This window comes from Lycorma delicatula, chromosome 3 (assembly GCF_047948215.1).
Source record: "Lycorma delicatula isolate Av1 chromosome 3, ASM4794821v1, whole genome shotgun sequence".
In the NCBI taxonomy this organism is placed as follows: domain Eukaryota; kingdom Metazoa; phylum Arthropoda; class Insecta; order Hemiptera; family Fulgoridae; genus Lycorma; species Lycorma delicatula.
In genome coordinates, this window is record NC_134457.1 from 11,997,475 (window position 1) to 12,022,025 (window position 24,551).

Genomic DNA, 24,551 nt, shown 5'->3' on the forward strand with positions numbered 1-24,551 from the left:
TGGTCTATCGACTCTTTTGGAAACCATCTTCTGTTTGTTTTACGGTATGTGCTTTTAGGCAGTCCTTATATTCACAATTATATACCACTATATAACTGTGAATATATACATAAATTTTTAAATGTTAACTTACCCTTAATTTATATTTATGAATGTATAGTCTTGTTAAAAAGAATAGTAACTTATCGTTTACCTTATTGTTTCTATCAAAAAACGACCGCAAAACCTTTTTCCTCTTTACGTATTTAACTCAATACTTGAGCTTACAAGAAAGGGCCTTATTATGCTTCTTATTCCATATCTAATAAATTATCTATGTATTAAAAAAATCTTCTGACTAATTTACTTAAAATACAAGTAAAAAATCTTATCTTACAGAAACAATATTACTCTGTTGATGAATTTTTAAATAATACTAATTTAAAAATTGAAAAACCCTGAATCTTCTGTAACTGTTAAACTTGCACATAAACATGTGCTACAATAATCTTCATTAATGCCTTTTGATTTTTGAATTATTTGGCTGTTATCTTTTGTATTTAATATCTTCAAACATTTTACAAAACATAATTTCATGATTTTATATTGTACGTAAATAAATAATATGGACTTTAATCGCTTCTAATTTTTATTTTCTAATCGTGCATTTTGTGATGCTACTCTGATTGCATGTAATTATACAATAAATTATTTATAATAATTATAATTAAAATAATCATTAGCAGAGGATGTGGGGTGATGAGACGTATAAGGATGTGGAAGAAACAGGATGTGGATTTATTAAGAATTCTCGTTTTCTTAATAAATTTATTACCTGTTGCAACATATTTGAAAAATTAATATATGTATATCGTATCAAACATGTTAACCACAGAATATAATTAAAGTTAGAAGAGTAAGCCAGTCAAAAAGTAAAATAAATCTTTATTATCCTCAAATAACACAGTTACAATTAAACAAGATAGAAAACTCAGCCGATTATTTCAAGTACATAACCTAATCTTTATTTGTAACGTAAACCTAATATTTATTTATAATTATAACATTCAAAACATAAATTATTTTAAATCTACATTTGATTCGATAAAAAATAAAAAGACATTTCAATCCTATTTTCTCCTGTATGCATCATCTTCAGTTTAATATTGTATTAAACTGTAATATTTTGTCTCTATATTTTAGTATAAATATATATTATTCTGATTTGATTATAAGATAAAAAATTACGCTAAGCAAACCGTGTTTTTCATGGTACTGAATTAAGGAGAATTTATATACACAGTATTCATGAAGTATAGTAACACTGAAATAAATTTCAACTCTTAAAATGAGATTCAGCAAATGGTTTACCTCAAAAAATCTATTTTTTGGTTAAAAACCTACCGCATCCCAAGGTCCCCTCCTCTTCAGGGCCAATTCAAAAATGTTTAAAGGAAAGGTTAGAGTTGTGATACGTTATTCTAATAGGTAACTCTTAACTAAAATGGTGTTCATTTAATGTTTTTTCAGTTATGTACAAAAGTAACTCTTAAACAGCATTATTATTTTAATACCGGTAGCATGTCATTTTAATAATTAAATACGAATGTTTTAACACGATTTGAAATGTGCTGTTGTATGAGAAAATAAATGAAATTCAAAATTAAAGAGAAAGAGATGAGTTCATGGGAAATTAGAGTTGTTTTAGAGGATACATATTAACAATATCTGTAATCAAACAAACAAGTAATGAATGTAGGCGGGTTAAAATGGTACACTACTTGTAGAAGAGGTGTGAATAAAGGAGATGAGGCGATGGTACTCAAGCAGCAGCTCTTTCTTATGTAATACAACAACTGTCAGTTCCAGTTTTATTTTGAAAATAAAATTATTGGATTATCTTAGACAATTATTTTTTTATTACTTTTATTTTGAAAAAATTGCATACTTTTATAATATTAACAATGTTAATTCTACCCTACTGACATTTGTGTGTGTCTGTCTGTCTGTAGTGTGTCCGTCCCGCTTAGGTTAGCACATAAAACACCAGTAGTGCGAGTGATGTCATTCCATACAAAAAGTAATAATGTGCTCAGATAACAGGCACTGGAATGTATAGATCGCTAGCGGAAAATCCCTATTCGTTAGTAGATGTCCTGTGGTGGTCAAGTGTATACTTGTTATATTATTATATATTTATTACTTGGACTTGTTATTATTTATACTTGTAATATATATTTATTTCTTTAACCAAAATATACACAATACATATGTTATTAATATATTTTTTAAATTATGTTTTGCAGTTAAAGAAGAATTCGACGGTCATGTGTTTAAGAAATTTAAGCATAAAGATGGTTTATGCGATGGAACGAGATTTACTGTTAGAAGAATGGAGAATAATGTTTTAAAGTGCAAAATTTCGACTGGAGGTAAGCAAGGAGAAACAATGTATATTCCAAGAATAACTTTGATCGATGAGAGTACAAAAGGGTTTTCATTGAAGAGACTTCAGTTTCCTCTGCGATTAGCTTTTTGTATGAAAAAAGTTTTGAATTGGTCGGTATTGATTTGAGAGGAGAAATTTTTGGGCATGGACAGTTGTTTGTTGCGTTATCAAGAGTAAAAAGCATGGAGTGGAATGAAAGTGAAATTGTCTTCTGAGCGTAGAAATAAACGAGTGAAAATTTTGTTTTTAAAGAAATTTTGGATGGTCTAGACCGATAAGTGGAACAGTGAATTTTTTATTGAAAAGAAGAGTTTATTAAATACGATAAAAGAATTTCAAGTTTTTTGTTTGTATGTTCATTAATAAATTTAAATTATACTATATAATATCATTTCGTAACTTATCCTTTATGATTTTTTTTCTCTGAGCCCCCTTCAAAAAAAAATTCATATTCCGACACCTATCCCTCACTTTTTCTGTTTAGTCTCTGGAACCACCTTAAGTAATAAACTCTGAAGTAATAACTTCAGAGGATGAATGAGGATGATATGAATGAATGTAAATGATGTATATTCTTGTACAGTCTCAGGTCGACCGTTCCTGAGATGTGTGGTTAATTAAAACTGAACCGCCATAGAATACCAGCACCATCTAGTATTCAAATCAAAATAAAAGTAACTGCCTTCACTAAGGACCAATCTAAACCAGATTTAATCGGGAAGATTTCCTGATATATTTTTGCTTTCAATTTTCATCATTCAAAAAATATTTTTCACACAAGATGTACAGTTTTGAACACCTAATAGTCTCATTCCAAGACATCGCCTGCCAAGGGAACCCACCCTAGTTTCAGAGGGCATGCCATAAGCACACCGGGAGAAGCTACTAATATAAATTAAAATAATTAAATTAATAAATAGCAAACATAATAAATAAAGAACCCGACTTAATAGAGAAGGAGATGAAATCTGGCAGAAAATAGTGATACATTTTCTGTCATAAGTTTGTTATTTGTCAATCGATTTTCAAAACTAAGGTGTCATTTTGTTCTAAAAAAAATGCTTAGCATTTTCTTAAGAACATATAATATGATAAAAATTTACACGGTCACCGTTAACATTAATATAGTGAAATACTAAAATAATATAAATAAATAATTAATAAAATGAAATATTTTATTTATTAGACAATGTTGTTAAAAATGTGTGTGTATCATCCTCATTCATCCTCTGAAGTTATTGTTCACTTCTCAATCCGATTTTCATATATAAATTTATTAATAAATACAAAATGCCGGAGAGAAGGAAAATCGAAGGGTAACATTTTTCCTTAAGAAACTTTCTGTTCACTTTTACACCTAGAATCTGTAATGTATAAGCCGTAAGCCTGTAATGTGTAAGCTGTAAGTTTTAGATACACACCTGTTTACAATTGGCAATTCTTCAGAATGTCTTAACATCACTCCCAAGTCCAAAATAAAATTCATTTCACAACAGAAATTCTATGAATACCTTTAAACAGTATCAGAAATAAGTTAAATTAATATAATTTTTAATAATTTTTTTATTTTAATTTCTCCTGACACAGGGGGAACCCGAACGGGTTAAGTCCTACAGGATAATTTACAGAGAGGTAGTCAGTCAACTCCCATGGATCTTGGGTCAATTGATGTGCTGCTTAATGGCAGTTTCGGTTGCTCCAGGGGTGCTTAAATAAAATTAAGGGAGAAAAAAGGGAATGTTGGTATTGTGAAGCCGTTGTTTTTCACATATATTTATGTTTTATTTACTTTTTAAATTTTAATATCGGGGTCCTTTGCATCCTGTAAGTATGTTCAGTGTTTGTGTCTAAATTTTCTGTCTTGTTTAGTTTGGTGTTTTTAAATAAAATGTAAGGGCCCTTTCCACCCTTACATATGACAAACCTGATTGTGATTTAATCCCTATTTTAAAGAGTGTGATGAGGGCTAATGACTGTAGCAGTTGATGCTCATATAACCAAAAAAATAATAATAATATCCTCGAGAAAAGATTTTATTAATATTATTTTTAAATTTAATAATAAACATAAAATGGGTATAATTCGTATTAAAATAATCAGAAGTACAAAATTTTTTATATTTTAATTTATTATTCAGGAAAAATCACAATATTTAATTAAACAAAAGCTATGAAAATTTTAACATCTTTTTTTTAAATAATACATTTTTTTTGTACAGATATATTATATGTTAATCACTTTAAAACTGATATTATTATGAATTAAAATTGCATAAAATTATAGAATAAATAGTAACTTATACCTGTGATTTCAATTCAATTTGTATAAGTATTTTATTATAAATAAAAATAAATAAGCTATATTAATTATTATTTATAATTTATACCTCCAAGACGGATCTCAACAACTATAGAAGTATTTCATTGTTGCCAGTGACTTATAAAATACTGTGAAAATGTTATTGAATAGATTAGAACCCCAAATAGACCCCAAATAGATCACATATAGAAGGGTGTGAAGAAGGATTTAAAAAAGGACGATCATATTCAGAATAAATACAAAGTCTGATAGATTCTAAAATATTACGTAACCAGAAACAAACCTTTCTTATATCTTTTACAAAATTTCAGAAAGCGTATAATTTTGTGGACAGAGACTTTTTTCAAATTTTGAGAGAATATGAGTTGACCAGAAAAATTTGAACCTCATTAAACTCACTCTTACAAACACATTCTCTAAATTTAAAATTACAGCAAATATAGGCAAACCTTTCCTAGTCAAAAAAGGGCTGAGACGAGGTGATGAACTATCACCGAACCTATTTAAACTGGTTTTGAACAAAATAAAGAAAATCTTTTGTGAGATTGATGATTTGAGTGCAAAGATCAGATACAAAAACCGAAACATCAAAATAGGATGCCTATTTTTTGTTGAAAACCTATATAAATAATTATAATATTATAGTAAAATTTTACATTCACAATAATATTTTATACAATGATATTTATTTAATACAAACATTTTTATTATTTATGTATAAATGGCAATTTTTTAATATATTTTTTAATTTTTGTTAACGTTTTTAACATATTGCAATGCCATACAAAAATATAAGCTAAAACAATCATTTTTTTTATATTTTGGTTAAAATTATACCTTTCAATCCCCATGCACAACAAACAGCTTTTGTCATAATGCATTTCATTTTGTAACACAAATCAATAAATATTAATACATATCAATTAGTTCTGTTTTATCAATCTATCCAACCACCCCAAGGGGCCTGCACCATATCAATGATCAACTGCAACGATATCAATCTGTAGTTAAAATAAACATAACAATTACTTAACAATTACATAACAATTACAATTATATATATATATATTTTGTATATTACAATAGAAAATTATAAGAAACTTTTATCATATTCGCTGTTATATGTCATTACGGCCTGCTTATTATAATAACTTTTAAAAAAATTATCCAAGTATAACAGTTCAATATTACCAAAAGATGTCAAAGTAATTGTAAGCGGTTAAAACCATGTCAATATAAAAACACCATTACATACATACATATATATATATATATATATATATATATATATATATATATATATATATATATATATAAATATATTTTTTTATCTGAAATGGAATATTAATAGTTTCAACAAAAAAAATCTGTATGACACCATAATTATTAAAATTAGTAATAACATACAAAATAATATACAAATGTATCAGAATAAATTGTGAAGATATAAATCACATTTAAAGTTTATGATCATAAAAATGTTATATGTAAAAGAAATTAACAAAAAATGACCAGTAATTTACCATCAATTTATTTAAAAGATTTATTAAATATACCAAAGCGATACAAGAATATTAAGTATGTTGGCAATGAATCTTTGCAGATGATCTACTAAAAATATCAATTGTCAATTTACAGAAAAACTTTGTAATTAAAATAAACATTTTTATATAAATAGGGAATACAAATAAAGTAATCAGCAACAGATTGTCATTATTAAACCAGAACCAAATATCTAGAAAAAAAAGGAAAAACATTAAGAATAATTTTTAAATTATTAAGCAAATAAAAACAAACACGGGAAAGAATTACAATAAAGGAATAAAACACTTTTAAATCAACAAATTATTTTATAAACAAAAAATAAAGAAATAATTATTTGTTATTATAAAAAGAAATAAGTAAAGTAATTACAGTAAAAAAAGCAGTAAAGTAATCATAATAACTTTTTAAACCAAATAACATTACTTGACATAAAATACAAAACATTAAAAAAAATTGCATAATTAAAACAGAAGTACTAATAGTATTTATAAATTAAAGATAATAATTATTAGGTACAGTATAAAATAATGGCCAATCATAAATAAAATTCAAAAAAGGTAGACCGAACAAACAATTGTACCAGTGTAAAGTAAATAGAAAATGAGCTCATTGTAAAAAAAATAGGAAAACTTAATGTTATTATAATAATTATTTTATCTCCTCTTAGCAGGTAGTGTTGCTTGAGTATGATGCATGCAGCCTTCTACATTTTCTGCCCAATCACAGATATTTTCAGGGTGAACAAATGATTTTATGGGAATAGCATATGATGTTTTCTTTCACCTTCACACATATAGTACAAAGTGCAATCTGCTTTATCTGGGTGGTATGATATTTAATCGTCTTCCTCTTCACATGACACTGCATTTCCTGTGGAAAAAATATATTCATTATAATCTTAGTTCTCTGAAGAAAAATATTAAAATTTTTAGAGATTTTGCTGGTTTCGCAGCTTAAAAAAGGAAATTATATCATATTTTTCCTGATGTATACTATCTTTTCCATTCTTTTTTATGATTATGATACACATACAGCAACAACTGAGATAAAGAAGACACTGTCAGACTAACTTTCTCTGATAATAATGATGTTCACTATACACAATGGCCAGTCCCCACAGTAAACAGAGTGAAAATGTAATGTGTAGTACTGAACATCACCGGTATTTTTTTTAGACAAATGCAAAAGTATATTCATTTAAGTAAAGAAGGCACAGGAAAATCCCTAATAAGCCCATCGTGAAATACTAGGTGTATTTTTGAGTACGGCTATATGTCATTTTGTGAGTGACTTGTGACACACATTAAGTTGCCTATTACAATAACAATACTCACACATAAATTAAATAGTTACTCCTAGATTGTAAAATGCTTTTGGATTTAGCAGAAATATAATTATTTTATCTAAACGTTTTTTAAAATTTAAACTACAGTCCAACTCTTGTTCAGATCGGTTGAGTCCAACTCAACTGATCTGAAATTTGCTTTCTCTGTAAGTATATGAAGAGAAAGAAGCAGGCCGGTAGACAATATAATAGTTGCTAAACAACTATAGAACAGGGAATAGAAACGAAGGAAATTGATATACTCTGATAGGTTTGTGAACTGCATTGCTCCATCCATCTCTCAGCAATTATCTAAAAGGTATGTGGCCCCCTGTGTGGCCTTGTAGTATTTGTTGATGAAGGTGTTGACAGGTCTTGAAAATCTCAATAATCGGTTTGGAAGGATGAATATTTTTGTGTTTTATATAGGTATGTAGAATGCCGTCATGAGCAGAATGTCTGTCGTGTTATTTTGGTATGTCTACATTTAGAAGATTCATAGAGAAGATTGTGTTGCATCCAGTTGCTTTTAAGATAATATCTACAATTGTAATTAAAAGAAACAAGTAAATAATCACACTTTAATACAATTAGTGTTTGAGTATGGCTCAAAGAACTGTAATTCATTACTGCTAGTAAAGAATATAAAAAGCTAATATAGAAAGTAATTATCTTAAATTTCAAATTTATTGTACCTTTTTATCACAAATAATAGAAAATTCACTTTCATTTGTTTTAAATAAATACTGATTACAAATACAATTTACTTAAAAATTACATTACGTTAGGGATACAGGCACAATTAAAATTAGGCACTTACATCAGTTCAAAAAGTAAAAAAACATGTAAGGGGTTCAAATCGATTAAGAGTTCTACTTTTAGCTAGCTACTTGAACCTGAGGTAGTAGCATCGCAAATCAATATCAGGAATATTATCTACTCACTCAAGTAAAGGATTACCACCACTTAACCCTCCAGTGGGGGGGTCTGGGTGAATGGTTTATAATGCAGTCAGATAATTCCACAGAGCGTACAATTTTAGGAATGGAAGACTGGTTTGCTTAATAAAGAAAGGTTAAATTTGTTTTCAGGTAGCTATTTAATACGTGAAGAATAGAGATTAGTTGAGGCATACATTTGAGCTGAGGTTGCTGATCACTAATATGCAGAACCCATCCTAGGTACCATAATTTCTCAGGAAATGAAAGTGGAAACTCAGTGTCCACAGAGAAGCTTGAAATACTCCTACTGATGGGGCTGTTTTTTTTATTATGTGGTCCATTACAGATAGATGGACTGGATTTTAAATTATTCAGTCTCTTCATCGATCCTGGATCCATTCTTCCCTTGGGGTGTCTAATGGGTTTTATCTTTATCTGATTTCTAACTGCGTCTGTGCTGTAGATATGGACACTTTAGATAAATGTAAGTGGTATATTCTCAAAAATACAAACAAGGGAAAAAGAATGCATTGAGAAACAAGTACTAGGAAAACTGAAACTGTTAATAATGTTGATTTCTTTTAACAGAGTAACAGTATTTAAAATAACACCGAATTTCAAATAATTTGTAAAAGTGGAAATGTTAAGGGCATGAAGAAGATTTATTGTATTCCAGAAGATGAAGGAAAAGTAATAAAAGATAAGGAATAAAAAAGTCTATAAGAAATAAAACAAATGGAGCTTTACAATTACATAAATTTAAAGTTATTGTGAGATTGAACTACATAAATAAAATTACTGTGAATAAGTTTTCACATATAAATAATAAAATATGAGGGAAATTTATTGTAATTAATGGACAATGAGAAATATCACTTATATTTTTTTATATTCCTCAACGCTGAAGTCTGTTACATATCAAAATCCCATTTTGATTTATAACAATATTTTTGATAAAGTGAAAAATACAATGGAAAAACATTTCTTTCTTTTCCTAGTATGCCTGCCTGGTGTTGGATGCTCATTCTTGGAGATGTTTGTACGTTACTAATTTTCATGAACGATTTGGATTTCATGTAAGGTCGCTTACAACCGATGAGATTATTTATTCATCTTCTAAGCAACAGCAGTTTTATACTCATTTACAGTCTCTTAGTGATATCTGAATTTTATAGTGAATAAAAAATGCCAAGCCTAATTCAAATTTAAATTTTGTGACAGCCACTCTGGCAAACTAACAGATATTAAGTTATGGCAGCTAATGGACATCCTCAGTAAAGAATCATTTATTTAACTACAGATGTGCGAGCAGAAATGTAGTGGAAAAAAATTCAGTTGATATTTATAAACTGACATTAATAACTCTACACAATGATTATAGAGATTATATTATTTTTATATATTAGATAATGAGATTGTTATTAAAAATGTGTCAATTCTAAACATACAGAATGAGGAGGATATGGTTTCTTTAATAATTATTTAACCATGTTGCAAAAAGTAAAGGTTATTTGGATACTCAAAATTCACAAAAACAATTTATATTCTACTCCACAGTTAAACTAATTTCATACAGCTTGGAACAATAAGATAATTCTTACATTAAGTAAGTAAATTAAACTAGCAAATTAAAAATTGGTTATCGTTATACAGAATGTATACAGTATAATTTATTATTTTATTTTTGGTAAAGAACTTACGATCTTTAGTTGTATAACCACCAACAGGATTAGAAGTTTCCTAAGGACCATCATATTCCAATTTTACTGTGTAACCATCTAATTCTTGTCCCATTGCATTCATTAATGGGAATTTTCCTGTTCCACAAGACCCTCTGAAGTCTTCCATAACTACAGACCAAACCATGATACCTCCAAATCCTTCTTCTTTTAACCAAGCCATCTACAAATGAAAAAAATAAATATAATTAGTAATAGTTATTTATACCTTAAAAAAAACTACATCTTGTAAAAATCTGTAGTTCTTTTTGATGTTTACTGCAGCAGTAAACAGCTTAATCACTTTACATATTGGCTGCCAACTCTGTAGGATTTATGAAGCCTCCTGTGTGTTCTTAAATTCTGAGTCTGTTGCGTATGGAGTTTCACTATTGTTTAAAACTCTCCTCCATTCAATCGTCACCCATTTAGCATGTTTATTTTATTTTAAATACACACAATATGAAATTTACTTCATTATCTAAAGTTGTATTAAGAGATTTTTATTTTTGTAATATAGTAATTTGTTCAGTTTGGATTTTTCAGATAACTCAGCCGATAAATTTTTTCTTTCATTTAACTATTTTTAGTGTAAGGTGATACACAATAGGCATAGATTTACAAATAACTTATATAGACCACTGCTATTGAAAAAAAAAAAGTGCTTTATTGACAAGGCAAAAGTAAGTTAAATTTATCAAATGAATTTACTTCATAGTAAATAATAATAATAAAAATTGAATAATTCATTCAATGGAATAAATGATAGATTTGCATAAAATTCATGTAATAATTTATTTAATTTAATGGAATTTACAACTACATAAATTCAGACGTTTGGCTACCTCTGTTATATCCATTGAATTGCAGACCGTGATTATTAATTTGCAGTATCATTATAACAACATTTATATTACACAAGTAAATGCAATTTTACCCATCATGCCTGATAAAGGCATTTGAGGTTCTTTATAGATTGTTGGTGTATTTCTTTGTCATGCCATTATGAATCTTGAAGTACAAAACTCTCAGTTTCTATTTCCTGAGCAAAAATTTTTTATTTAACAACAAACTTGTTCATTAATATTTTATTAAGCGACTTGCAAAAATAAAAATGACACAATATTTGAATCTTTGAGGATAAGCCTACAGTCACAAATTAAGCTTTTTATATGGAAAAATTATTATTAAAATATCTTTAATCCACTGGCAAACAGTTAAAAAAATAATTGAAGAATGAAAATATATCTAAATATAAAATATTGCAATTTATGATATATTAATAAAAACACTGGAGGAGCTTTCCAGACCAGATCATGAGTCTCAAGCTAATAATGGATTACAAGAAAAGAAACAGACATGTGATAATGTTTGTAGATTTCAAGAAAGCTTATGTCTGTCCGCAGAGAATCCCTACTAAAAATTCTAAGACACCTTGGACTACATACCAAATTAATAAACATGATAAAATTGATCATCACAAATACTAAGTTGTTAAGCTATACACAATGGCCAGTCCCTACAATGAACAGAGTGAAAATGTAATTTGTAGTACTGAACATCACCAGTATTTTTTTTAGACAAATGCAAAAGTATATTGATTTAAGTAAAGAAGGCACAGGAAAATCCCTAATAAGCCCATCGTGAAATACTAGATGTATTTTTGAGTATGGCTATGTCATTTTGTGAGTGACTTGTCACACACATTAAGTTGCCTAATACAATAACAATACTCGCACATAAATTAAATAGTTACTCCTAGATCGTAAAATGCTTTTGGATTTAGCAGAAATATAATTATTTTATCTAAACGTTTTTTAAAACTTAAACTACAGTCCAACTCTTGTCAGATCAGTTGAGTCCAACTCAACTGATCTGAAATTTGCTTTCTCTGTAAGTATATGAAGAGAAAGAAGCAGGCTGGTAGACAATATAATAGTTGCTAAACAACTATAGAACAGGGAATAGAAATGTTGAAGGAAATTGATATACTTCTTTGAAACCAAAGAAAGAATAAAAAGGAAGAAAATGTTAAAACCAAAAAAAGAATAACAAGGAAGAAAATGTTACAAACCAAAAAATAAACAGGAAGAAAATATTACAAATAAAGAAAGAATTAAAACATTAAGAGAAGATGGTGAATATAAACAGAGAGAAAATTTGAAAACTAGAGAACATGTACACAAACTAAGATCACAAGCATTATATCAAACCAAAAAGCAATTAAATGATTGAAAAAAAAACAAATAAATGAAATGATGATCAACTCCGACAACATCAGAGGAGTAATGAACTAAAAGATAAGAATTTTTTGCAATTTATTAAAGATCAGCCATGTATGCCTCAGCGTATATGTTTTTCTTGACAGGGTCTGTTTTTCAGTCAACTTTAATGTAGATAAAATTAAACAGAAATTCCAGAATAATTAAATAGAAAATCCGAAAATAATACAAATCTAAAGTATAATTTTCAATTAATATTAAATAATCAGATGTTTCACCAAATCTATTACGTATACACATATGTAATAATGGCTATTAAATTACATTTACACATTTTTAAAAATACTCTTATTTTACTAATAACTTCTCATTTTCTTCATATTTTTTATTATTATTATTATTGAATAATTATTTATTTTATTTCTTTTTTTACAATCACGGTTAATTAATAAATCAATATATTTAAATTAAAAAAAAGGAGATGAAATCAGTTTCAAACCATGTGCCTTCCCCTTGTAAGATCCAAATATTTCATTAATTAAACTTTTATTTGGCTACAACTCTGGATCCAATGATGATAATACCATTTATGATATATCATTGAAAAGCTCTCAATGAGGGTTTACTCCTGTGGTTAAGAAAAAGTCCAAAATCCATATTTTTTTGGATTGGACACTTTTGAACCAGTCTATTAATATCAAAAGAAAAGGTGCACAACTACATGTTACAATAGTCCAAAATCCAAAATCCAAAATTTCATCATCCTATGGCTAATCGTTCTTGAGATATGCAAGATAGTACATACAGACGTCAAGTTGAAATTAGTCAAAATGGATTCATAGATGATCAAAATGGATTTTTCCATTGAAATCTGAAAATCAAAATTTTTCACGAACACAATACTTCCTTTACTTCGTACATGGAAGTAAAACTAAGCCAAAAAAACAAAACAAACTCTGTCTGTTTCACCAGCACTGCTAGCAAATGAGACCGATAAAGCTAAATCCCAGATATTAAAACTTCAAAACATTGCAAATAAAACTGGTCTCAAAATATCACTCGAAAAGACAGAAATTATGCCCCATAAACCAACATGATTAAAGGATGTAAACAAAATCAAAATAATAACCCAAATTAAATAACCTTGGGGAAATAACAACAAACAACCTAAATGAAAAATACTCTACCCAAGTAAGAAGAAACACACTAGCTAAAGCTCAAAAATTAACCCGGTATACTTACAATAAACACAAAAATAAGACACTACAACGCAGTTATAAAACCTGATGCCACTTATGCGGCAGAAACACTCTTTCACTTAAATGAACAATTAAAGATAGACAGAATCCAGAAAAACGAAAGAACCTGCATCAATAAGAAGTACCAGAAACATGGGCATGGTGGATCGTGCCTTACAAAGTTGAGTACAAAGAGTTAGAACCCATCAATGATACCATGCATAAGAGGAGACTAGACTTCTTTGGATATATAATACGGAATATTCATGATTTCTGAAACAGCTAGTACAGTGCAATCTCGTGAAATCTCGACTTGAAAAACACCAGACAGGATGCAGATGGATCAGAGAAATAAGAGATGATCTGAAGGAAGTCAACCTTACACCAGAAGACACCATAGGTAAGATAATATTAAGCAAGAAAATCAACGTTTTAAATACTAAAAAGGGGATAAAGATTGGAAAGTATGAAAATGTACTACTATAAAATATAAATTTATATTTATATTTCACTGTAATGAAAGAATAAATATATAAAGGATAAATTGGAATTAAAAGATCTGTAAATGTTAAATCTCATAGTGAAACATCTGTTCAAGATGTGTTAAATTACATACAGTTCTTTATTTCTATATAACACTACAGCTGCCCTTTTCCCTCAAACAATTAAGTTATAGCTGTAATATAATGCTTTAGGGTTTATGATTTTATATACCACAGAGGGTTTTATGAATATATTATCTGTAGGTATGTACGAACTCATTATTATAATGAAACGTAAGGGGAATTTATTTAAGAGAAAAACATAAATAATAATAATATAATTATGACAAAACTAAAGTCAAGCGTAAAGAAGATCCATATGCATTTTTTTAATGTCATGTAATTATGTATTTTGTTTGTAACATTTGAAAACTCTGAATAAAAAATAAATATGTAAAATAGTTAAAAATATGTCAAACAAAAAGGCAATTGGCTTTTACTATATAACAATGTACCTCGTAATAAAACAAAAATTAGCTGAAGATTTAGAGAAAAAACATTTTTTTGAATAACCCAATACTTTTAAAATTCAAACTAACATTTCACTTACATTTTTTAATATTTATTAAAATTCAAATAAAATGAAACTGAATCAAGATGTAGTAGGCAATAAAACATATAAGTACTGATTATGTTTAAAAAAAAGTAGAACTGACTCCATACTGCATACACACATACTCCATACAGACTACACATTCCATACTTTTAATAGTAAGCAAGATATTCAAAAATAATTAATAAATTAAACTGGAAAGGAAATTAAACTGCACTATTAATATACAGATCAGTTTTTAAAGTGCAGATAATATCTATATTATACATAAATACTAGTTAGTAGTTTCATTTTAATAACATTACAAATATTTAGTGTTAATACTAATATAAATTATTGTACTGATTAATTAAAACTATTATTTATATACACAATACATAAATCTGTTTAACAGATTGATTTCTCTAAATTAGATACAAATTAACTAACACAAATAAGATCCGCACATTAATACATAAGAAATTTTCGTAAAAATGAATAAAAAAATATAACCAATTATAACACTACAAGTCCACTTTCTTCAGTTTTATAAAAATAATAAAAGATATATATATATATATATATAAAATACAGAACAATTTTGGTAAAGTAGTCCATGTACCAAGTAGTAAACAATCACAAATAAACTATACAACCCAGAAGATAATTACTTCATTAAAGTCAACTAAATTAACAATAAGCTCCTGAATGTCAAAAGAGATTTAATGATGTTAATGCTTAAGGCTGAATTATGTTATAAAATAAATACAGAAAATTAATTTCTGATCAGTTTGCTGAATAATTAAAAAAATATCTCATCTCAAGATTTACATATCTTCAAAATATAAGGGTAAACTTAATAAAACAATTTCTTGAAAAATCTGAATTATGTAAAATTTTAATTATTAATTCGTTTAATTATATTAAGCTAAATATTTACGTTCCACAAACTGACATCATTGTGATTGAGTATATACTAGATACCAGGAGTGCTTGTAAATTTTCCAGTACTGGAACATTTCATTTTGTATTATAGCAGTTTGCAAGATATGGTCCACAGCCACAGGCGACTTGACTACATGACGATGTTATGAAAAATGTACATTCTTTTTTCATAAATTAGATTTTAGTGACTTATTTTGTTGTCATTTACCTATGGATATTTAAAGGCAAAGACCATTTTCGTGTGGTCTGATTTTTGTAACTTAAGATATAATTTTTATCGGATTTAAGTTAAAACAAATTTTATGTGTAAGAACAATTTTTTATTTCTCCCAAAAAACAGTACCAGAATGGCATTTCGACACCAGTGCACCCCTGGTATAATCATACACTATAGAACCGATATCATTCTGTAAAAAAATATCACAAAAATGTTGATATTCATAATTTGAAAAAAAGCTGATACATAAATTCTGCTTTTTATAAATGTCTAATAATAATTTTTTTTTTATTAAAATTAGAAATATAAAACAACGTATTAAATTTGCAAAAACTTAATACAAGTCCTATCTTGAAAGTAACAACAGGTTTGTACTCGATCGGGCAGATTGGTACATTTTTAACACTCAAGGTCAGTTGGTCGGTTAGCATTGTTTGTTATCATCTATCAAATGCTTTGTAAACCAAACGTTTTTGGCCTCATTCATTTCTGAATGAAAGAAATCTATAAAAATTGTGTCAAATATTTAGGATTGGACAATAATTGCCCAGAATACATTGTCATATAAATATGACAATGTATTCTGGGCAACCCTTGATCCTCACTAAAAACGTTAAGAAGAGTATTAGTGAAAATAAAAAAAAGACTGTCAAGTCCACTACCTCAGTTTCAAAAGTAATTTTTCTGGATATTTATAGAGCAGTTCTAGGAAAAGCCATCTCTAAATATTTGTGCACGTTCGATATGTGTAAAGAACACCACAAACAAATACAAACAGTTCCATGTTAGAAATTTTTACAGGTTGTATAGGTGATGAATTTTGCAAAACTATTATTGGCAATGACATGTGAGTCATAGAGAAATCAGAAATATAATACTGTTCAGTTGAATAGCATCATTTAGTCACAAAAAAAGAAGCATGTAGAATCTATTTGTATGCAACTTGATGGCACAATCTTTCAGAATCAGTTTAGCACCCTATACATTAACTCCATGTCATAAGGAACAAGTTTCTAAGTAATCCAGACAGAAAAGTGCACCAGAAATGTGCCAAGCTATCCAAAATGTGCAAAAGAGATGACAAAGACCATTGTGTTTTGCAATATATTTTTCACTCAAATTTAAAAGAAACTGAAGCAATTTCAGTGGGTTTTCAGTCAGCAGTTAGAAGCTAATGCATCTGCTTCATTATTTGTGGCAGTCAAGAGATACACTAAAATACATAATAGTAAAACATGTTTAATATATATAATTACTTATTAAAAATGTTTACAATCAAAAAAAGTCTTTACTTCCAAGATAACATCCGCATTAAAACAAAAACTTACAGATTTAATTTGGTTTTATTGTCATTACAACTTTCATATCAATAATAAAAATTTAGTTTATACAATTTTTTTTTTTACAAAAAAAGAGATAATTCATCTTAATTTCTAAATAAATATATTTATGTAATTAGATCAGCAAATAATTTGACAAAAAACTATCAAACAAAAATAACATTGTAAAAAATTAACAAATAAAATAAAATAAAATAAAATATTTTGTTATTTTAAAAATCAAAAGCATAAAAATATAATAAAATTAACAAGAAAAATTTTAAGTAAAATATTTTATAAAAATAACACATTTAGTTATACTAAAGACAAAGACGATAATAGCAATGTAAACAAAGTTATTTGCACAATTGTACCAGAAATATATTATTATTAAGATTAAATAAAATGTAATGGATATGGCAATAATATACATGTAACCATACTTAAAACTGTTAATTTTTTTTTTAATAGAATTATAACAAAAGAGATATTCATGAACATAAATATATATATGTACAAACACACACACGCATAGAACAAATATGTAACATAATTATTAAGAATTAAGAAATAACTAAACAAATAAAACTCCAATTACAATAAAAAGAAAACAGACAAATAAAAAACTTAACATCTAAACACACAGTGGATCACCTTACAAACTCCTTCTTCTATGAGTATTTGGCAAAATTTTAACTGCTGAAGATGTATTAGATAAACATGTTTTCGGTATTTAACATTTCATTTTAAAACACTTCACATATTAACATACCTACATTTAGTTAACAAACCTAAAGGCAGTTAAGATGTATTCAGATCTATACAAAAATTATGTTTAATTAAATGTTTTACACATACTGAGTTACACTTAAAACATTTACACTGACTACTTTATTATATTGACTTTAAAAAAATCTTTAAAATGATTCACGGTTATTTTTAAACAATTTATATAAAACAATACAGTGTAAACTTTCAAAAAATGGATTAAGTTATTTTTTAGAGAATAAATGAGTGGATAAATAGTCATAACACTTGCTGATGGTACACTACAAAAAACTGACTATTCTTATAATGGGGGGTAACATCCATTAAAATTTTCATTGTGAATACGTCATGAATGTAATTAATTTTGTTGTGAAATTAATTTGCTGTTTTACTAATAGTACCGAGTTTTTGCATTAAGTTGGATTATATTAATGTCAGATATTTTTACATGGATTTGAATACTAGATCGTGGATACCGGTGTTCTTTGGTGGATGGGTTTTAATTAACCACACACCTCAGGAATGGTCTAACTGAGACTGTATAAGACTGCACTTCATTTACACATATACATATCATCCTCTGAAGTATTATCTGAAAGGTAATTACCGGAAGCTAAATAGGAAAAAGAAAGAAAGTATTATATTACTGGTGGATTATTTATTTCCTTATAACTGCAATGTATTTGACTTTTGGTATGTAATATTCAGTTAATGTGTTACATTATAAATTGAATAATAATTTCAATTATTAAATATAATCAGAAAACAAAATCTGAAAAAGTGTGAAGTGTGGAGCTAAGAAGAGAAGTACAATTACAATATAGAATAAAGTAGATGAAATTATGTATGTAGATGAAGGAGAAAATGTTGATAAAATATCACGAGCTTATGAAATATGTTATTCTATGTAGCTACAGTTGTAAAAGATCAGATTCCACATCAGAGTATATTAAGATTAAGAACTGCTCTCCAATGTTGTCAATGATTACCTCAAAAAAAGGATTCCATTATGAAGAATACAGAAATGTGTTGCAATGTAATGAAAGATCAACTCAGCCATGAATCCATTTCAGCATTAATCTATAAAGAAAGACTATAAGCTTGTATGAAGATTTAAATAAGAACAGGTGAAAATTTTAAATATGAATTTATTATTTACACTAGCCATATGTGATCCAGAGATTTAAGTATTAATATTACCATAACATCAAATTAACTGATGAAGTGCTAGTGCTAATTTCATTATCACTGCCAAATTCCCCAAGATTCTTAAAAAAATATAACTATGAGGAGGAAACTGTTAAAAACTATTTTTAGTTTACTGTAATGAAAATACACTTTTCAGAGGCTCTAAAAAGACTTCACAAGAATTTATTGCATCTTATTTTAAAATGTAATTCTATAGAATGAACTACTGTTTTTTAAGCAATGGTTACACTATAATTTCATTTGTAAGGTGAAAAAATACCATAAAGGATTGAAATTTCTTTAAGATATTGCTGATAACTCATAATGCTCAAGGCTAAACACAACAGTTAAATGATTTACACTCTGATGTCAAAGTTGTTTACTTGTCTTCTAACACAACATCCTTATTGCTGCTTATGAACCGATGTGTGACTGGGTCAATAGTAAAGTATTATTTACATCACCTATTCAAGCAAGTAACAAAAATAAAAACTGATAAAAATCGCTCAAGTATTATATTATTTTGGAACATTTATGGTGATATAAAAAGCACATGGATTAAATTAGAAATCAAATATGAACAACATGTGGAAGAAACTACACCCAAATTTTTTAAAAAGTTAAATATTCATCATACTGCTGCTGAGGAAGATGATAAGAAGTAATAAAAGAGAAGAAGTAGATCGAGTAACCAAATAAAGTTGTAGTTTGAAACTTATATTATATACTGGATATATATATTAGTCAATTTTAAAATATTTATTATAAAACAAGTTCAAGAAAGTTTCAGTTTGATGGTAAAGTTTCTGTATTGTTTCCATATACAAGATTTAAGCAATAATAAATGTGAAAGTTGCAATAGCAAATTTTTTGTATGCCCTTAATTTTCCAAAGTGGTACTGGACAAAAAAAGTGCTGAGTACAAACTTTTATAAAGAAGTTTTTCTAAGAACATTTATGAAGAAAGCTACGGCCAATAATATTCAAGAAATGTGCTTAGTAATTACAGAATTCTAACCAACAGTAGCAATAAATATGGCAATTTAATAAATCACATGTATTTAAGCCACTGTTTGTAGATTTATTAATCTTCTTTGCAAACTTTAGAATATTTTTTCTTCTAGTTATCCACATTGTATTTGAAATTTATTTTTCATAAAAATCAATATTTGTCTATCAATTTTTTGATTAATGAACTTTTTAAAATACAAATGAATTTGTTAAGAAGTTTGTTTATACATATGAAATATGAACAGAGTTGAACATTTACAACCTTAATGTAGCTACACATTACTTTTTAATGCTGGAAAAAATAAAAAATAAACAGCAGTTAAATTGAATAATAAAATATGGTGAGAATGACAATAAATATAACTGATAATTCTTAAATGCATTATTAATTATGAAAACCCATGAATAACTCTTCTGTTACTTCAATAACAATATTCTAAATTAATATTAGTTTATGTTTTTGTTTCTATGAAAAATAATACGTATTTTACATTGCTATTATTTTCTAACAATAGGTACTATTGACTTTTAAAAATAGATCTTTAATACGTTTTTCAAGTCTTAAAATAAATTAAAACCTATAATATATACATATTTATAAAACAATTTGATAAAATCCATATTTGTAAATATTATATATACGTTTTTCTGAATCAACACGTCAATATTATTAATTTTTTTTTCTCAAATTAGGTGATATATTCTATTATTTTCAGTAAAAAATTTAAAAAAAATGAATATCTGACTAATTAAATTATTTACTTACTATATTTATTAATTGGGAACAAAATGAAACAAGAAAATAATTTATCAGATAGATTAATCTATATATAAATTTAATAAAAAATTAAAAATAAGCATGGTTAAAAAAAAATTAATTTAACTATTAATAGCAAGAAAAACATAGTAAAACAATGAAAAAAATTTTTTTTTTCAATAAATTATAACTTTTACAAGAAAGCCAACTAAATTTTCTGTCAAATGATTTAAGAAAAAAATGTATTTTTTTTAATCTGAAGACTCTTACAAAGAAAGAGAGGTGCTCAGTGGTTACTGAAATAGAATAGAATAAAAGTTAATGAAGTAGAAAAAAACTTTTCACAAAATAAAATAAAAAATATAGATAAATAATTACTTGTTAAATATTAAATAAACTTCATCAGCATGTAGCATGTATGGAAGAACTGGCAAAAATAAAAATAAACACAAATAAATAAATAAATATAAAAAATATGTATGATGTAATAATAGACAAGTTATCACTGAAAAGTCTATAAGACTTTCCCAAACAAACATCCTTGTTATTACTGTTTAATTATACTTCCTAACTGATTAGATATTTGAACCATACTTTTGCTGTAATTAATAATTTTCAGTACTTTATAAGGTAATTATTGCATATTAAGGTAATATAAATCTTCAAGGGATTAATTTTATGTTTTAAAGTTTCCTTGATAATGTGACCATTATTTGGTGGCTGAGCAAATCGGTACTCACATATTATGTTAAATCATAATTTTATATTCTTGTAAAACATTTGTTCCTTGTTACAACTAAAAAGTTACAGATTTTTATCATTTTTAATTTTAAACGTTTTTAAAAAAAGGTGGTGCAAATGAGTTTGTTATGGTTCTAATAGACCTCTGTTGGGGTCCTACATAAACTAAGTTAACATAACTTATTTAGCTAGTATTTTGGCGGTTTTATGGCACATTTTCTTTTCATTAAAAAGTTACTTTTTCCAACATTTTGGGGTCTTACACTTAATTTACAAAACTGATATTTATATATTTTATGCATCTTAGTAAACCTTACATTAGTGTAATTGAATCAACTAGATAGAATCAACTAGATGTTATTGTGTAATGATTATAAAAATTTTTATTTTGGCGGCCATTTTGAGGTGGACCTGATGGCTGATTGTGGCCATTCTTGTATTTTTATAATCTTCTAACAATGCTTAATTCGAACCATAGATAGAATTTAAAATCCAAGACAAAAATATTTCATACATATGCATATTAAATCCAATAACCAACTGTTCATTCGTTTAAAATAATAAATAAAACAAAGGCCCAATAGTACAAAAAAGTACTAAAGGAATATATTGTTATATAAAAAATAATTATTATTATTATTTACTGTAGGAGTTAAAATGTAAAAGACAATATTTTTACAAAATTATTATAAAGTATACAATCAGGTCGAAGATACAATTTTGTATGTAATTTGATAAGACACAAATGAAATTATACAATATAGTTAAAACAAAGTCATATTCTGCTTATACAATAATATAATGTCAAGATCTTTGCATTAACCTACGGCTATTTATCACTATTTTTCACAAGTAACAAGCTATTGCCAAATTACAGTTACCATGAGATGTAAAATTTGTAATAAATTAAAAATGTTAAGCCTGACTGAGATTCTATTTTATAATAATCATGAACAAATAGAAACAGCTGTTGAATTAAAAATCACGTAATACTGCTTTAAGCAATGGAAGTTAAGTAAAAAGTTGGTTAAATTATATACTATTCTAACTTTCCATGATCTGGTAATCAACATCCCCTTTCATGGCTTTTTATAAAGGATAGTATAAGATAAAATTTTATCTCAAGATAGATAAATATTTTATGGAAAAGAATTAACTTGTATGTTAAACAAAAGCAACATTTAAAATTTTACATTGGAAGATTTTACTAATAATTTCTAAGATGTATTAGATGTTGGTCCCTATCATTACTCAACAATGAATTTTCTTGAAAATATTAATGACATAGAAATACTCTTTTTGTAACATTTTGTAAGCAGCTTTTATTTTTTTAATGTTAAGATTTCTTACAGAATGTTTATTTTTTAAGTTCTGTTTTTTGTTTTTAATATTTACTTTTGCTAATTTTCTCACATACACTATTTCAACAATGGAATTATTTATTTAACAGTGAAAATATGTACCTAGTTTTAAACCTTTATTTTTTTATAAATAGTTTTTTAGTGTTTTCTACTTACAATTATCTATTTACAGAAATAATTTATTTTTTTTTTAAATCATAAGAGAAAGACATAAATAATAAGAAAAACCAAATACAAAACATAGTATTACATTTGAACCAATATCAATCAACTGGCAGTTGCATCAGGCTGAGAAATCTAAGTTCCTAATAATATAAAGCGGTTAACAGAAGATACATCTTCCTCCCTTCACAGCATGTAATCTATCTAACAAATTTTCAATAAAATAATTTATTATAATATACAACATTCAAATACAGTAAAATTTCAATAACTGGAACATCAGTTATAATCAGAATCTGTTTATCTAACTTCATACTTCCATGTCAACACAATGTTTATTTTCTCAAATCTATCCAATAAGAAAATTTTATTACAGAAACTGCAGTAAATTTAATTATAAAAAAATTGTTCATTTCTTATGACTACAAACTGCTTTTAAAATTATGAATTATAAATAACTGATTTTCAAATAACATAGTAACTGTTCTTCCAAAGGGCCGTTTGCAGAGCTAATAGAGCAACTTTTTTTTAGTGGAGTTATCAGTAGCACGCTAGTTAATGACACCACCAATCTTAAAAAGGCTAGGGAAATCTCTTTATTGTTTAATTGAATAATATAGTCAGCTTATGTTGTATCTGTTCATCCAATATGTTGTTTTAGTGAAATTTAAAGTTTATAAATTTATTTTTGTTCAAGTATGTTGAATCCATGATTTTAATGTTGAAAATCATATGATACGAATAATATCTTTGCATATGTCTTGTTTCTTTTATTTGATTTGAAAAAGATCATTCTGTTATGTGCAATGCATACAAGTTTCTAGTATCTGAACATGAATTCATGCGTCCAGTATGTCCAGTGTAATTGGACAATGCAATCAATGAAGTTTAATAACTAACCATTACATAAATTTATATATTCCTATGCAGCTGAATTTGTCAACGTGTCTTTTCTTTAAAACAGTACAGTAACCCTTCTTTGGTGAATAGTATTCTAATTTTTTTTTAAGCACCAGTATTACATAAATCCACTGAAGAGTTACAACCCCCCCCCCCACACACATACATACAATTAAACAACTTAAGTGTTATAAAAAGAAAAATTTTTTGAAACTTTCTGTAAAAATTTACCTAGTTATATAATAGCTTTTCACTCTTAGCTATCACCACTTCTGTAAAAAATGAGAAGCACCTTATAAATGAAAAGAGATCTAGTGGGAAACAGACATTTTCTGAAAAATTTAATTTAAAACAAAATGGCAGAATTACTTTA

At 26.9% G+C, this 24,551-nt stretch overlaps 1 protein-coding gene across 1 annotated transcript in view; it reads right to left on the bottom strand.

Moving 5' to 3' along the window:
- Positions 1-6,759: 6,759 nt before the first annotated feature.
- Positions 6,760-24,551, bottom strand: part of LOC142321382 (uncharacterized) — a 46,882-nt gene continuing 29,090 nt past the window's right edge. The window contains exons 2-3 of the mRNA XM_075359413.1: positions 10,258-10,459; positions 6,760-7,162 (exon numbers count right to left, since the gene is read on the bottom strand). Of these exons, the coding sequence (XP_075215528.1) occupies position 10,459 (1 nt within the window). The 3' untranslated portion in view covers positions 6,760-7,162; positions 10,258-10,458. The remainder of the gene's footprint in view (positions 7,163-10,257; positions 10,460-24,551) is intronic.